Here is a 16,345-nt window from a genome sequence, read left to right as displayed (position 1 = left end):
GATGTATTGTGTAATCTACGTAAAGTTTTACATAATTATGCAATGACATCACGCACTGGCATCACGATGTCCTTTAGCAACTTTTAACTATGAACAAACTAATCTTAATGGACAAATTTCAAATAATTTTCTTGCTGAGATGGATGTATTGTGTAATCTACGTAAAGTTTTACATAATTATGCAATGACATCACGCACTGGCATCACGATGTCCTTTAGCAACTTTCAGCAACAAAGTTGTCTGAAACAACATCCACTGAAAATGAGTTGGCAACACTGCTGAAAAGTGCTTAAGGTCTCACCAGACAAGAAGAAGGTGTCATGCTGGTCTCGGGCCGGGTGCTGCTGAGGCTGGAACAGGGAGTCAAAGTTCCAGAAGGAACTCTCAATGAAGTTGTTGGTCGGCATCTCAGTGAAGCTGCAGAAGGCAGACAGTTCATTTGGGGTGTTTATTATGGCTGTATGGATCCGAGGAGGTCATCTGGAGTCTTCTACTCACCCCATCTCCAGAAAGATCTGCCTGAACTGTGTCCGCACCTTCATCAGCGGGTGCAGGTGCCCTGAGTCGGGAGCTACGCCCATGGCTTCAAAGTTATACGGTTTAAACTTCTTCTCCTTCCAGCTGCCACTGCAACATAAAGTTAAGGAAAAAGAAGAATTGTACCACTGTCCTGGTGAAATCAGTCGAGACATTAAAGCTCCATTTCTTTAAATTTCGGACAGAGGAACATCTGGACGCTGCTTTTAGTTAAATCCCTTCTAGGATATGATTTCATGCTAACCTCAGATGGGAGATATTTCCCCCATTCTGCTGACATTTTAAAACCTCATCCACAGCATGTAAACCATGTAAGCCGTATTCTAAGCTTGTTTATTATTTATCCCATTTTTATTTCATATCTCTCAGGAACAGTGCAGATTAGAGGGTTCCCAAAGGGTTCTGTAATGCACATTTAATGATTTGGGGCTGTTTTTTGGGGTTTTTTGTTTGGTTATTGTTATTGTTATTTGTGCTGCCCTGCCTTTAGGACAAAGCCCTCATCTTTGGACTTGTCCCCATTCTTGGGCAGAGGTTAGTCTGTGTCCTCTGTCTGAGACCTTCCCCTCTGTTACTGATGAACAGAGGAGGGCAGACTGGACAAACACTGAAAACACAGTGGGATGTAGACTCACTTGGCCATCATCTCAGGGGTGAGCTCCGTTTCTTGCTTGGTGATGGTGGTGCTGAAGGAGCTGCCCTTTGTGATCCAGTAAGACTTCACTGTCCTGAACAGAGAAGGTATAATCACACAATTTTACTTTAATATGTAGATATAATTTAAATAATATATAAAGTGTTTTGGATTCATTTTATATTTTTTTAATCTTAAATGTACTGCCTGTCCTCTGCAATTTCTTTTCTGTATTTTTGCTGTTGTAAACAATGCAATTTCCCCATGATGGGATAAATAGTCATCTCTTATTTTTTCCTGCTGTATATGTTTAAGGTTGAGCTCATATGAAGTACATACTGTTGTTTAAACCTACAGAAATGCATCATATTTCATAAAATCATCATACGCATGTAGTTTCACTGCCCTGCCAGAACCACATATCTCTAAAAAGTAAACTATTCATAGGCTCCAAAAACAGGCCTATTTTCTGCTCTCTGGATTAATAAATCTATAAGATAATTTATCTTAAGAAGGAAGAAAAGGTATTAAAAACTGTAAATAACCTCCAACTCTATACCAAGTAGGGCTGCAGCTATCGAATATTTTAGTATTCGAGTATTCTACTGAAAATTCCTTCGATTTATCGAGTAATCGGATAAAACTTATTTTTGCTTGGTTAAAGAGCAATTATAAATACATAAGAGGATATAAGGTATTTTACTTAATAATGAAGGACCAATTGGTTTCCTTTTTTTTTTTGATAATTAACAGTTTTGTTTGTTACATTCATAGTGTGCATACGCTACAAAATGTATTTTCTTGACTGGAAACACTTCCAGAGGCAATTGCAAACACAAATAAAAATAAATAAAATTTAATTACTTTCAACTTAGTATTTCTTGTAAGTATCAAAAATATAACTCATTAATAAATTTTTAAAAAAGGCATAAACATTGACTTTTTGATGTGCAACTTAACTTTGGTAGCTGTAAGTTTCAGAATTTACAATTTAGACATAAAAGGAATGCGTTGTGGCATACAAGAAGCAGGAACTTTTGAACAGGAACTTGGAACGAGTCCATGCATGAACAGTTTTACACATTTCTGCTACATTCGGGAGAATCAAGGCAATGGCCACCCCACCTTATCTGTCTGTCTCATAACCTATAACCCCCCCACACACACACACACCCAGTTAATTGATGATTCGCTTCATTTTAGCAAAAACTAGTTGGATTTTGCAAAAATTCAGCCATGACAAGGTAAAAGAAAACTTTCACCAAGCCATACACCATTTTGGCCATGCTTTTGGAAAATTATCCATGCAAATCACGGATGCACAGCTCACTGCCTAAATCTATGCTTGTCACAATCGTAATAAACTTGCCACACATTTGATAGTAGCCATAATTAACAAAAACCTAGCCCTCTGCAGGGCTAATGTTATGTTAGTAAGGTACATTAACGTTAATCTCATGGATTTGCCCTACGTTAATTTTATTTTATCTCGGGTCCTCCACTCCATTCTGGGTGTCTTATGAGAAGATGCTATATCTGAGATGTGCTGTTGTGGTATGGAAGGGCTGTGTTACAACAGATACATGTCATGGTGTTTACCTTACTGTTCAGTCTGAAATGCTTCCACACTTTCAATATTTTCTGTCTTTTTTATTGTGTTTTTTTTTGTCTTTCATCATCATTGTATTCACTCGCCTCTTCCATCTTCCCGCTGCTTCATCCGAACACTTCCACATCCTCTGTCATCTTCCTTTGCATGAGTAACGTAAGCGCGTTGTGTCACATTAAGTAGTCCGTGCAAAATGCCGTGCTTTGACCTTTACAATTAAATAAGCGATTCCTCGAGGCAGACAAAATTCCTCGATCATTTTTTGTAATCAAGGTACTTGAATTACTCAAGGAATCGTTTCACCCCTAATACCAAGTAAGCATTTCTCTCATCCATAAAAAAGAGTAAGACCCCTTAGACCCCGCACCATACTGCCCAACAAGTTTAATAAATGTAGATAATAAAATCCTTGCAAAATTTTTAGCAACACAACTAGAAACTATACTGCCAACTACAATCTCCCAGGACCAAACCAGTTTTATAAAAGACAGACAGTTGTTTTTTAATATCAGAAAATTATTATACATTATCCATACTCAAATCAAAGAGAATCAATACCCCGAAATTTTACTCTCTTTGGATGCTGAGAAGGCCTTTGACAGGGTCAAATGGGATTACCTTTCTTTGACCCTGTCAAAGTGTGGATTCGGCTCAAAATGTTCTTCCTTATTTAAATTACTATATGCCCAACCTCAAGCCTCAGTACAAACGAACAATATACATTCCATTTATTTTACTCTCAACTGTTCCACAAGACAGGACTGCCCCGTCAACGTTGCTGTTGGCACTGCCCATTGAGCCTCTTGCTCTTTTGTTACATGCAACAAAGGAATATATTGGAAATAAAAGGGAAAAAACAGATCATAAAATCTCATTATACATAGATGATCTTCTATTGTATATCTTAAACCCCATGAAATCAATTCTGGACATTGTAGAAATCTTGACAGAATTTGGTGTGATATCAGGATACAAACTCAATTGATCCTAAAGTATATTGTTCCCAATCAACTCCAAAGCCCAATAGTTTTAACATCTTTCAGTTCAGAATTTCAACTCAGTTTAAATATCTTGGAATATATATACTGTATGTATATATATATATATATATATATATATATATATATATATATATATATATATATATATATATATATATATATACTGTGTGTGTGTAGATATATATATATATATATATATATATATATATATATATATATATATATATATATATATATATATATATATATACACACACATATATGTTATTCTCTTAAAAATAATAGAGACAAATTGAGCCATTTGCCGATTTTGCTAGCAGGACAAATTAATATTTTTAGAATGAATATTCTGCCATAATTCTTATTCCCATTTCAATGTAACCCTATCTGAATTTTTTAAAAAGTTATTTTTTTAAATAAATTAGACTCTCTAATTTCACATTTAATATGGAATAAAAAAACACCAATAATCAAAAAGGTTTTCCTGCAAAGACCAAAGTGTCGCAGTGGTATGGGACTGCCTTGTCCTACCCCTCTTTATAATTGGTCTTGTAATATCCGTTCTATGTCATTTTGGTTGTCCACTCGGGGGGTGATTGGACAAGGATGAATGCTGCTATCCACTTCATTAGAGGCTCTGATTTACTCTGCTCTTCTTTGGTAATATTTCTTGCATTTATGGATGGAAGGAGGCTTCCCTGCTTGCTCCATTAATAAATAATCAAGGATTTAGTCCATCAGTCTCAAATATGTCATTCCATCAATGGAACCGTAAAGGAATATACTCGATAAAAGATTTATTCATGGATAATGTTTTCCCCACATTCCAGCAATTACTGGACAAATTTGGTTTAGATGGGAAAGTCTTCTTCAAAAACTTACAGATCAGAAGTTTTTGTAAAGAGCCTGTTTCCGTCCTTTCCTCATCACCCTCCTATAACTCCACAATGCACACACTGTTTTGTCCGATCCATTTAAAAACGAGACTGATTCACAATATTCTATCACAACTGGACTGTATCACTACAATAGCTCACTTAAAAGATGCTTGGCAATAGGATTTAGATGTAAGAATTACAGAAGATCAACGGACAAAGGCCCAAGTGAATGTACACTCCTTGTCTGTGTGCATACGATATGAAACTGTCAAAAATGTTCCCCTCAGTAGACCCCATATGTGACAGATGCAAACAGCAGCCAGCTTCACTAGCCCACATGTTTTGGAATCGTCCCAGTATCAAAGCTTATTGGAATAATCCATTTCAAACAATGTCCAAAATGATCAAAAAACTGCTTAAACCAGATCCAATCATTGCTATACTCAGAGTGAAGCCGGCCACTGTTGAACTTTCAGAAACACATTTTAAAATGGAACTAGGCAACATTTTTACCTTAAACAGTTTCAAAGTAATTGTGACGGTTAAATGGCTTGTTAGGGGGAGAATGGAAGCCCTCCGCCTTCCCACTAGTGCCTCTAGGGTCAAATATGCCACTTGTAATTTCTCCAACCCTGTTGCCTAGATCTTGTCTCGGTGGTCCAAGATCTTGTCTCCCGCGAGGACCTTCGCAGTTTACGGCTCTACCACACAAACACACCCCCAGCCAGGTACCGCTGGCTAGGCAACCATGCCTTCATTTCACAGGCATTTACAATGGCAGAGTCGACAGAGATAAATTCTCTATTCTCTATGTATTTTGGTGGATTTGTGCTCTTGGATGATACTACTGTTTGTAACAGTGTTTACTTGTTTATGAACTTATTTTATTAACAATGCCTGGATGCTTGTTGGCTAGCAGAGATGTTAGCACAATCACTAGTAATCATGGTTGTTTGTGTCACATGTGTGTAAGTTTGTGCAGTTTACTAGATCACCTTTTGTCTGCCTCAGGAGTATGTTTTTATTACTAGCCACAGAATATTGTCGGTTGTGTCTAGTTTTTGTGAGATGTATGTAGTTCATTGACCCATGTCTAATTGGTTTCATCTGAATAGCAACTGGCATAACAATTAGCCTTGATGTTCGATCTTAGCTGGTGTTGTATGATACTTGTTCCTTGTACAGGTGAAGTTCTAGAACAATGTTTCTCAGCTGGGGCAGTGCTGCCCCCCAGACGGCGTTGGGACACAATCGGGGGACAGTTGGAAGAAGAAACCTGAGAAGGGGGTGCTGAGACCAAAATGGGGGTGTTAGTCTATATAAGTATCAATATCAAGCTGAATATTATGTCAATGGCAAATTTCAGTGATCTCCCCCGGTCCACCACAATAAGGTACGTCTTCAGTGGTAAAGCCCCCCCCCCCCCCCCCCCCAGCTTATATGACTTAATTACAAGGTATAATGAAATATTTACAGCTACAAAAAATAAGATTTTTACTGAGGGGGAAATTGGAAACACTTTATCAAACATGGCAACCATTCATGGACTTCTTTGATGCTGCAGATGTATGACTACTGAGCTTGATCTGATTTGGATAGTGATGTGATGTTGTCCTGTTGATGTTTGTTGTGTTACTGATTTGTCTATGTCTTGTAAAAGAAAAACTTTAATAGAAAGATTTAAATGAATAAATAAATAAATAAATGACGACGACTCCAGATTTTTCGTTGTTTCAGTGTAATATGACTTCCTATCAGTGCTTAATAGTAACTATATTGATATCTCTAACCATTTCCATGTTATAAGCCATGAAAATATGGCCCATTATATAAGTAAAGGCAAATGTTTAATATTTTAAAAATTTGTCAAAAAGGCAAAAATCAGAATTTCTCAAAACTATGAACAAACTTTGTAGACATTGGGCCTCATTCACAAATAGTGCATACACACAAATCTGTGCGTAAACTCTGTGTACGATCATTTGATGTACAAATCCAGGATTCATCAATATTTTCTTACCCGAATTTGCTCTTACTCTGTGAACAAATTTAGAACTACCTCAGACTACGCGTACGCACTAATGAGGAAGGCTGAACTGACTTAGAAAATGCAACCACATACCTTTTCAGTACATGCAGAGCATATAAAAATGCATTTATTAAAAAGAAATTGAATTAACATTTTTAAAAATCATTAATTTACTAATATATTGGCCAAATGTATTAGGGTCTGGCAAAAAGTGAGAAAGCACTGTGCAACAATACTAATCCTTCCCTTTCTGTTTTTAATAATTAATTTAGCAGCAACCATAATAGCTCAAATTGTAGGTCTAAGCAAGTACTTTAACATGCCATTAAGGAATAATAACCAAATATTTAATAAAAGCATGAATTTATCATCATTGACAAAGTACCAGGGTGAGGAAAAATGTATAGCAGTTATTCAAGGTTTGGAAAAAATACCAAAAAATGCTGTTCCTCAAGGAAAGTGCAAATATTTAGCAAACCACACTTTTTAAAATATATGACAGTACATTATATCCAGGAGACACTCGTGAAAAGTATTCCTTTTCTGGCTTCCACCTCGGACACTCTTGTTTCGATTTCTGTGGCTGTAAAGTTCTTTTGTTTTTTGCCTTTTGGTGCCATCACTTCTAACAAACTGTGAAATTGACTACTTTTCATGTTGCATAACCGCTTCCTTCATTTACAAAGCAATTCCAGGCAAGCAGCCTCCTTATATGGAGAAATGGGGGCGTTGCAGTATGCTTATCACAAATTGCGAGCACGCACCTGTCAATGTAGAATGATTCTGATTCACCCAGATATACATGGTGGTGAGAACAAAACTGGCTGGTGCGCAAGTATCATGAATCCCACAGTGATTTTGTGTATGCACTTATTTTGAAAGCAAAGTAAGAACACTTCCATGCACATATTAGTGCATTAGGCCCATTGTCCCAAGGAAGTTACATATTAAATTTGAAATTAATCCAACCAGTACTTTCCAAGAAGAAGATCGTTGAAATCCAGACATTGGTGACCTTGAGTTTGACCATTCAAAGTCACTCAAGGTCCCAAATGAAAGTCCATATAGGACTTCCCATCAGTGCTCAATAGTAACTATATTAATATCTCTAACCATTTCCATGTTATAGGCCATCAAAATATGGACCATTATAAGTAAAGGCACACTTAATCCTTAAAAAATTTATGAAAAATTCAAAAATCAATATTATTCAAAACTGTGAAAAAACTTTGTAGACATTGTCCCAAGGAAGCTACATATAAAATTTGAAATGAATCTGACCAGTAGTTTTGTTGGAGAAGATGTTTGAAGAAATTGTTAAAGAAGGCGACGAAAATGATGAAGACAACGACAGACACAGTGCCTTCACAGCAGCTCATGGCCTTTCGACTGGTGAGATATGATCATCATTATTTGCATTAGTTTAGCATTTGATATATAAAACATATGACTTTAGTTTTAGATGTTTTTTATAAAACATTCAAAATGCATTTGTCACCATTAACTCCTCTGCATTCAATCAAGGTCAGACTATTACAAACTAATCTGAGCATTTACCATAGAAACAAAATTACATTTAAAAGTGCATTTTAGATTTTGGCGTATCAAAATATATTCTGGATTGAACCCAAGCAGCACATTCTTCCAAAATCCTCTTACATACAAAGTAATCTCCCATAAACTGGCAGTCAGACTACAGCAGATATTACCCAGCATCCTCTTCCTCAGAGAAGACCTGACCCTATTAGGAAACATCAGCCACTGACAAGGACTGATACTGTCTACATCCATAACAGAAAGCATTAAATCATATTTACCGAATTCTTCTTGACTCCGTTTCAAGTATAAATGCTTCATACTTTTTTGCCTTGTTGAAGTTGTTAATATTTGGTGAAACATCAAAGAATCACATTTTTCGAGTTATTTCTACATATATTTAGGTTAAAATAAGTGTGATCATGCAAAATACAAGAAATTACAACTAAAGTAAACCTTTTTTGACAGTGTCAATAGAAGAAAGTATAGATATTTGTGTTAAAAAGTAGGGAGTAATTGTACAAAGTGGACAAAAAATAAATTCTCAAGTAAAGTATGGTACTTGAAAACTCTACTTTAGTACAGTAAAGAAGTATTTGTACTTAGTTACTTCACTTCTCTACCTTTAAGCAACAGATTACCTTTACTATACACTTAAGTCAAACTTTTTGACTTCCTGTGCGTTTTAGAATTGATTTTAAGATTTTATTGATCACTTTTAAAGCCCAAATGGGCCTGGCCCCCAGCTACATAATGGGCATGCTAGTCAATTATGAGCCAGCATGCAGCCTTAGATTCTCAGGCGGAGGGCTCCTGGTTGTTCCAAAGTCGAGGTTTAAATTGAAAGGCGACCATGCCTTTTTAATCAAGGTCCCTCGACTTTGGAATGGTCTGCCCGAGGAGATAAAGTTTGCAGAATCAGTGTCATCTTTTAAGTCACTTCTTAAAAAGCATTTTTATAGACTTGCCTTCATGTGATGTTGTCTCTTTTTAATGTTTTTAATATGAATATTTAATTTCATCCTGTCTTGGTTATTCATTTATATTGACATACATGATGTTGTTTTATTCCACTCCTTCATTTTGCATTTGACAGCATCATGTTATGTTATTTCTGCCTTCTCCACTATGATACATTCAAAGTTTGTCATGTTTTCATGTTTGTTGTACTCATCTTGTTTATTGTGTTGTGTTGTGTGCTATGTTTTTATTCTGCTGCTAGGCACTTTTGCTTTGTCTGTCAAAGCACTTTGTAAACTCAGTTTTTAAAGGTGCTACCCTACCGGTCAAAAGTTTTCGAACACCCCAATTTTTCCAGTTTTGTATTGAAATTCAAGCAGTTCAAGTCCAATGAACAGCTTGAAATGGTACAAAGGTAAGCGGTGAACTGCCAGAGGTAAAAAAAAAAAAAAAAAAAAAGAAAAAAAAAAGTAAGGTTAAACAAAACTGAAAAATAATGTACATTTCAGAATTATACAAAAAGGCGAACAAGAAATGGGTTAACAACTTAAAGCAGTTCTGCAGCAATGGAGGTTGATCAAGCCTCGAAAGTTGGTGCTACCAATTCCTACAGGTGTTCCAACATTTCTGAATAACTTACAACCCCCTCTGTCTGCATAAAAGTAGTGTTGGAACACACTTTGGTACCATACCGTTGTGAGCATTATTCAAACAGTATTGTACTGCAGAAAGTAGTGTGTTACTATAAAAACGGCGAGGAAAAGGCAATTAATGATAGAAGAGAGACAGACAGACCATCATAACACTTAAAAATGTAGGTCTTTCCTACAGAGAAATTGCCAGGAAAGTCAAGGTATCAGTAAGTACAGTTTCCTTCACCAGCAAAAGGCACTCAGAAACTGGGTGGCTGACAGGAAGAGGTCTGACAGACCCAAAGCCACAACAGAATCAGAAGACAAGTTTCTAAGAGTCAACAGCTTGCGTGATAGGTGATTCACAGGACAACAGCTTCAAGCACAGCTTGGTCGTAGTAAGCAAGTCTCAGTTTCAATTGTGAAAAGAGGCTTGCCTGGGCCATGAAACACCGCCAGTGGACTACTGAAGACTGGAAGAAGGTGTTATGAACTGATCAAACCTGCAACTAGAAGTCTTCTCTTCACAGTTGAAACTGAGACTTGCTTACTACGACCACTATTGAGCTGTGCTTGAAGCTGTTGTCCTGTGAGTCGCCTATCACGCAAGCTGTTGACTCTCAGAAACTTGTCTTCTGATTCTGTTGTGGCTTCGGGTCTGCCAGACCTCTTCCTGTCAGCATTTCCCCCAGTTTTTGAGTGCCTTTTTATGGTGAAGGAAACTGGACTTACTGACACCTTGGCTTTGTTGGCAATTTCTCTGTAGGAAAGACCTACATTTTTAAGTGTTATGATGGTTTGTCTCTCTTCTATCGTTAATTGCCTTTTCCTCATCATTTTTATAGTAACACACTACTTTCTGCAGTCCACTGATGTTCAAATAATGCTCACAACGGTATGGTACCAAAGTGTGTTCCAACACCACTTTTATGCAGACAGAGGGGGTTGCAGGTAATTAAGAAACGTTGGGACACCTGTAGGAATTGGTAGCACCAACTTTCGAGGCTTGATCAACCTCCATTGCTGCAGAACTGCTTTAAGTTGTTAATCCATTTCTTGTTCAACTTTTTGTATAATTCTGAAATGTACATTATTTTTCAGTTTTGTTTAACCTTACCTTTTTTTTTTTTTTTTTTTTAACCTCTGGCAGTTCACCGCTTGCCTTTGTACCATTTCAAGCTGTTCATTGGACTTGAACTGCTAGAATTTCAATACAAAACTGGAAAAATTTGAATATTCTAAAACTTTTGACCAGTAGTGTATATAAATAAAGTTGTTATTATTATTATTATTTTTGTTTTTGTGGGGTTTTTTTTTTTAAGGTAAATAAAGGCTGCATTGGCTTGTTTCATTATCAGTTCATCTTAAAAGCCATATAATCAAGTTAGCACATAATAAAACAGAAAATAATTGAGGATGAATTGATTAATTGAATATAGTTGTCATTTGGCTAATCAGTTTCTTAAAAAAAGCCTGTAACTCAGTCTATATCGTCCCGTCAATGCAGCAAAGTCAAAGCAGATGCTCAAACTTGTCTGACAGCCACAATAAACCTTCTACTGCCACCTACTGGTACACAAAGGTACATATGTACAGAGAAGGATCAATCAGACTTTAATGCTTTAACCCCTAATGCATTTGTGGTGCACGTTCTGTATGGATGATTTAGGAGTTCAACTAAGTGCTAAAAAGCAGCTAAAAAGAGATCCCAAAAACAAAAACTACTGGGCTAAAATTAAAATACTTGTTGATGTTCAGTGTGTTACACTTCACAGTTCATGTTAAACATCCTAAATCTCTTATTAATGCACATTTTGAGTTTATTTAGTAAAAACCTGTAAAACTTCAATTCCTCTCTTTGTCTTTTTCTGTTATTCAACCCTGTTTTGACCCTAAAACACACAGTAAAGCCAAACAACTGAAGAAAATGAAAAAAGCACATACTAACAACAGCTTTTATGACACTTAAAAGCTACTGTGAGATGCAGAATCCTAGCATTATTCAAGGGCTAAAAGGTTAACTCATAGTAATCTTCATTAGGGTTATTTCTTTGTACACTCACACTTCAGAGAGCAGCTTCCTTTTCTTCAGCTCATTCTTCTCTTTCTCCTCCAGTTCAGAGCCACTGCCTTTCTGTAGCAGAAGCAGCTTCTCTTGAACCTGGTCCACTATACTGTCCACCTGTGGACCAACGGAAACACCAAACCTAATCAGGGCCCTAATCATAAAGTGCCACTGTAACAAGAGGACATATGTGGGCACGCACCGTTCTGAATATCCTGGGGCCACCTTCATGTGTCTTGTCCACACGGATCCACTTGTTGGACATGGCCTTACTGAAGCCGATCTTCCCAAAGGACAGTTTCTTGACAAACACACAGGCACTTGGATCAACAGACATTCAGTTGCAGCATCTGAGCAGCATTTAAGCTACGTCCTCAATGTCTATTCTATGGATTTAACCCTTAGGTCCTCCTCTGGCATTTTTGTACATTTTTCTCTTTTTTTCCCATTTGGTGATCATTTTGGCTGTATTGCAGCTTTTGGCATCAAATTTGGCAGGAACTTTTCTTTTTAGTTCTATTATTGAAATCCAGTCTCTTTTACTTAAATGTGTTTTATACTCCCATGATGCATTTTGCACCCTCTGGTTACCTTCATGGCAACAATGTACACGCACAAAAAAAACTGCTACAAAATCATGACACAGCAATATTGTTGTTTGCTTTTTTCCATAAATCTCTTAAACAACGTCCACAACAACATTGTGATTTGTAGCAAGATCAGGGAGCAGGTGGAGGAAAACCTGGAGAGGTGGAGGTATGCACTGGAAAGAAGAGGAATGAAAGTCAGCTGCGGCAAAACAGAATGAGTGTGAATGAAAGGTGGTAAGGTGAAAGGGGTCCACAGGAAGAAGGTGAAGGATTTCAAGTATTTAGGGTGAACTGCTCAAAGCAATAGGGAGGTTGGATTGGATGTGAAAAGGAGAGTGTAACGGGTGGAGAAAAGTGTTCGGAGTGATGTGTGATAAAAGAGGATATGCAAAAGTTAAAGGAAAAGTGAACAGGATGGTAGTGAGACCAGTGATGTTGTAGGGTCTAGAGACGGCTGCACTGATGAAAAGACAGGAGGCAGAGATGAAGATGTTGATATTTACTTTGGGAGTGACGAGGATGGACAGGATAAGGAATGAGCAAATCTGAGGGACAGCTCAGGGTGGATGTTTTGGGAACAAACTGATGCCAGATTGAGATGGTTCGGATTAGAGCCAATACGATTAATGGATTAATCAACTTGAATCAATTCAAAAAATTATTCAATTACAATCCTGTAAGTTACATCTTATGTTGTTAGTAAATTGGATACAAATGTGTTGAAAACAGCAGTGCACATATTGTTTACAGATGTCATTTGACTTGTTTGTTGTTGTGTATATACACTTTTTTATATATACTTTGTTACTGCTGTTATTTTTACATAGTTTTTTTTTCCTTTATATTTTTTATGGTTCCCGTTTCAACTGAATCTGGAATAAAGGACGAGTTGTTTGTCATTTTCAGACGTGTCTTTTTCACTTTCTGTAAAACTTTTTTTTACTTATTTAATTGTTTAATTTCATTGAAAGAAAACAATCAATAGATTGATACATAGATGCATTGGTAGAAGGATGATGAAGATGGCGATACCAGGCAGGAGGCAAAGAGGAGATTTATGGATATGATGAAGAAGGACATACATGTAGTTGGTGTGAAAGAAGAAGATACAAGGGAGAGGGGCAGATGGCAGCAGATGATTTGCTGTTGCAAAACCTAAAGGGAGGGAGTAGCTGAAAGTAGTAGTGGATGGATGGATGGATGGATGGATGGATGTGGTTCCTCCTATCCACCTGTATCACTCACCATGAGCTCACTCTGGACCAGCCCCTCCAGTGGGATGGAGCTGAACACCCGGGCTTCATGGCTGCCCTGCTCTGCGATCTCCGTGCCCTCCTCTGTCAGCTCCCAGTGTTTGGATGAGCAAAGATCAGCTGAAATCACCTGGAGAGGAAAGAAAGAGGATGTGAATCCAGATGAGCTAAGTGGACTGGGTTGACTTTAAATGCAGTCCCAAATTTGAGGCACTTGGAATATTTCCATTTCACACTATTTTAAACCTCTGCTCCCCTGCACTTCAATAGGAAATACTGTGCCTTCTAATACAGTACAATTGTCAACTAGAGTGATATGATGACATATATGAACACTAGAAAAATGGACATTGTTTTACATCATTGTGTCACATTTGTTCTTCCACACAGACAGAAAACTAATATGGAGGCAAAGTAAACAAATATGGACAAGAGTGAACGTGACTTGGAATATAATACTGAACATGAATTGGTTGTATTGAAGTTGCACATAAGAGATTAAATGATCCAGTGTAATGAAGTAAAGTGTGGTGTTTCAAAACCATTTAGCAAATTAATTTACAGAATAATTATGGTATCACAATGTACAAATTTCATTTACTCCCCATTACCCCAGTTACTTCTAAGATGAACATTCTGACACGGGTAATAGAACCACTTCTGAAATACAACACATTGAGCATAATATTCTGAATCCAACAGGTGTCTATTTGTCATGGTGTCCAAACAACATGTAAGGTTTGGATCTCCTGAATCGGGTCTTTTTCTGAATGAAGCACTTCCTAACTCAAACATTTGGGATCTGCAGGAGTTATCAGGTTTGAGGAGGATTTTTGACCATGTATTCAGAGTAGGGCCCATGTGTCTCATTCATGTGTTTTATCTGTGCTTATAACTACTACATAACCCTGGTTATGGTCAGCAGGGGAAAAGACAAAGATCTTCTCTTGTCAGAAACAGAAACACACCCATTTTCAAACATCATGACAGAGGATATCAACAGGTTTACTGAATATGAGGAAATATAGAAAATCTGACTTTTCCAAGGTGTTTGTGGAAAGATTTATTGGAATTTTGTTTTGTTTTTTTTTTCACAACAAAGGCAAACCTACTGACATACTAATGTGATATAAAATTAATTTATTGTGATATGAGGTCAGTTTAAGAATGATTTCCAAACTTTCACGATAAAAACCACATCAAACTCCTGACTTACACAGCCAAGTGTAAAAAAAAACAATTTCTAAAATTTCAAGATTTTCTTTAATAAGTACGGGGTTTCTAGTGGATATTGAAAATGCACATACAAACTGTTGGATGCAAATTAAACGACATTAAACCAGTAAATCACATAAGATCGTTAGAACAGTTAAATTTACTTATGTTTTCTATTGATGTGGAAAAGTTGCTTGAAATAAAATATAAACTATTAATTGTCTGAGATGCTGAAGGCCTACGTTTTTGTGTGACTTAGAAAGACATCATAACATGTAATGCAAGTCTACGTCTCAGCCAGGCCCATATTTAGCTGGTCTGGTCATCCTACCGCTAACACTGGTGTACTTCTTTGACATAAGTAGATTTTACTGCAGGACCTTTTCTAGTAGTAGCACATTTACAGGATATTCCTCTTGCAGTACTTTAACTCAACTAAAAGGTTTTAATACTTCAAGCACTCTTAAATATCTGTAGGTGACACTCGTCCACTCTTTAAACCAACGTCTGTATTGCATCAGTCAATGAACGCAGTTGACACTGACACGCGAGACTGTGACACTCGTGGTTGATAAACTCACATCACCGAGAGCCTGCAGACTCTTCACGGCTCCCACGACCACCTGGTGATCCACCCCGAGCCTGGACGCCACCTGGACGCTGTCCACGCCGTCATCTGCCTTCTCCACCAGCCGTAGGAGCGCTTCCACCACACCGGTATCCGCCATGTTAGAGCCGTACGAAGCCCGAGAGAGACCGGATGTAACGTCACTTCAACGAAGGCCGTAAATACCCGAGTAACAAACGTAAGAAAACATTTACCTTAAATGCTGTAATGGACAGCGACTATTTTCAACTCTCAAAAAAAAAAAAAAAAGGTCAGGTGCATTTTACACACTTGTTTTGTTTTTTTTAATTTTTAAATTTGATCTTTTATTTCCAGCTCAGCCTCTAATACTAAATAATAATAATTTTAAATTAAAACAAAATGTGCCATTCAAAAACCATTCAAATCATTGTATCTTTTTATGGTTAAAATACAAAGAAGAAGAGAAGTAGAAAAAAAAAAAAAAAAAAAAAAAAAAAAAAAAAAAAAAAAAAAAATATATATATATATATATATATATATATATATATATATATATATATTTTTTTTTTTTTTTTTTTTTTTTTTTTTCTTTAAACTCGTATTTGATACCAATAATTAGATTAGATGTACTAAGTGAAAAATTAGCTCAATGAAAGAACAATGTCATTTACTACAATATTATTAATTTTTCATGGCTACTATTTGAAGAGCACATTTTTTGTGTTTAGTAGCATGAGTGTGACCTTTTGGCACTGCACAAAAAAACAATGCACAAACATAAATGTTGCTGCTAATCATTGACATAACGCCCCCCCC

The 16,345-nt window shown here is 36.8% G+C and overlaps 1 protein-coding gene and 1 non-coding gene across 2 annotated transcripts in view; both read right to left on the bottom strand.

Moving 5' to 3' along the window:
* The window catches only part of farsa (phenylalanyl-tRNA synthetase subunit alpha), a 30,124-nt gene extending 14,420 nt beyond the window's left edge, over positions 1-15,704 (bottom strand). Inside the window, exons 1-7 of the mRNA XM_030140239.1 lie at positions 15,522-15,704; positions 13,718-13,855; positions 12,085-12,183; positions 11,881-11,999; positions 1,174-1,266; positions 500-628; positions 303-418 (exon numbers count right to left, since the gene is read on the bottom strand). Of these exons, the coding sequence (XP_029996099.1) occupies positions 303-418; positions 500-628; positions 1,174-1,266; positions 11,881-11,999; positions 12,085-12,183; positions 13,718-13,855; positions 15,522-15,668 (841 nt within the window). The 5' untranslated portion in view covers positions 15,669-15,704. The remainder of the gene's footprint in view (positions 1-302; positions 419-499; positions 629-1,173; positions 1,267-11,880; positions 12,000-12,084; positions 12,184-13,717; positions 13,856-15,521) is intronic.
* On the bottom strand, positions 1,008-1,155 carry LOC115425052 (small Cajal body-specific RNA 11). Its single transcript, XR_003936183.1, has one exon.
* Positions 15,705-16,345: the final 641 nt, after the last annotated feature.

The sequence above is a fragment of the Sphaeramia orbicularis genome, chromosome 8, assembly GCF_902148855.1.
Source record: "Sphaeramia orbicularis chromosome 8, fSphaOr1.1, whole genome shotgun sequence".
In the NCBI taxonomy this organism is placed as follows: Eukaryota; Metazoa; Chordata; class Actinopteri; order Kurtiformes; family Apogonidae; genus Sphaeramia; species Sphaeramia orbicularis.
The sequence above is the reverse complement of the archived record's forward strand: the minus strand, read 5'-3'. Positions and strand labels throughout refer to the sequence as shown.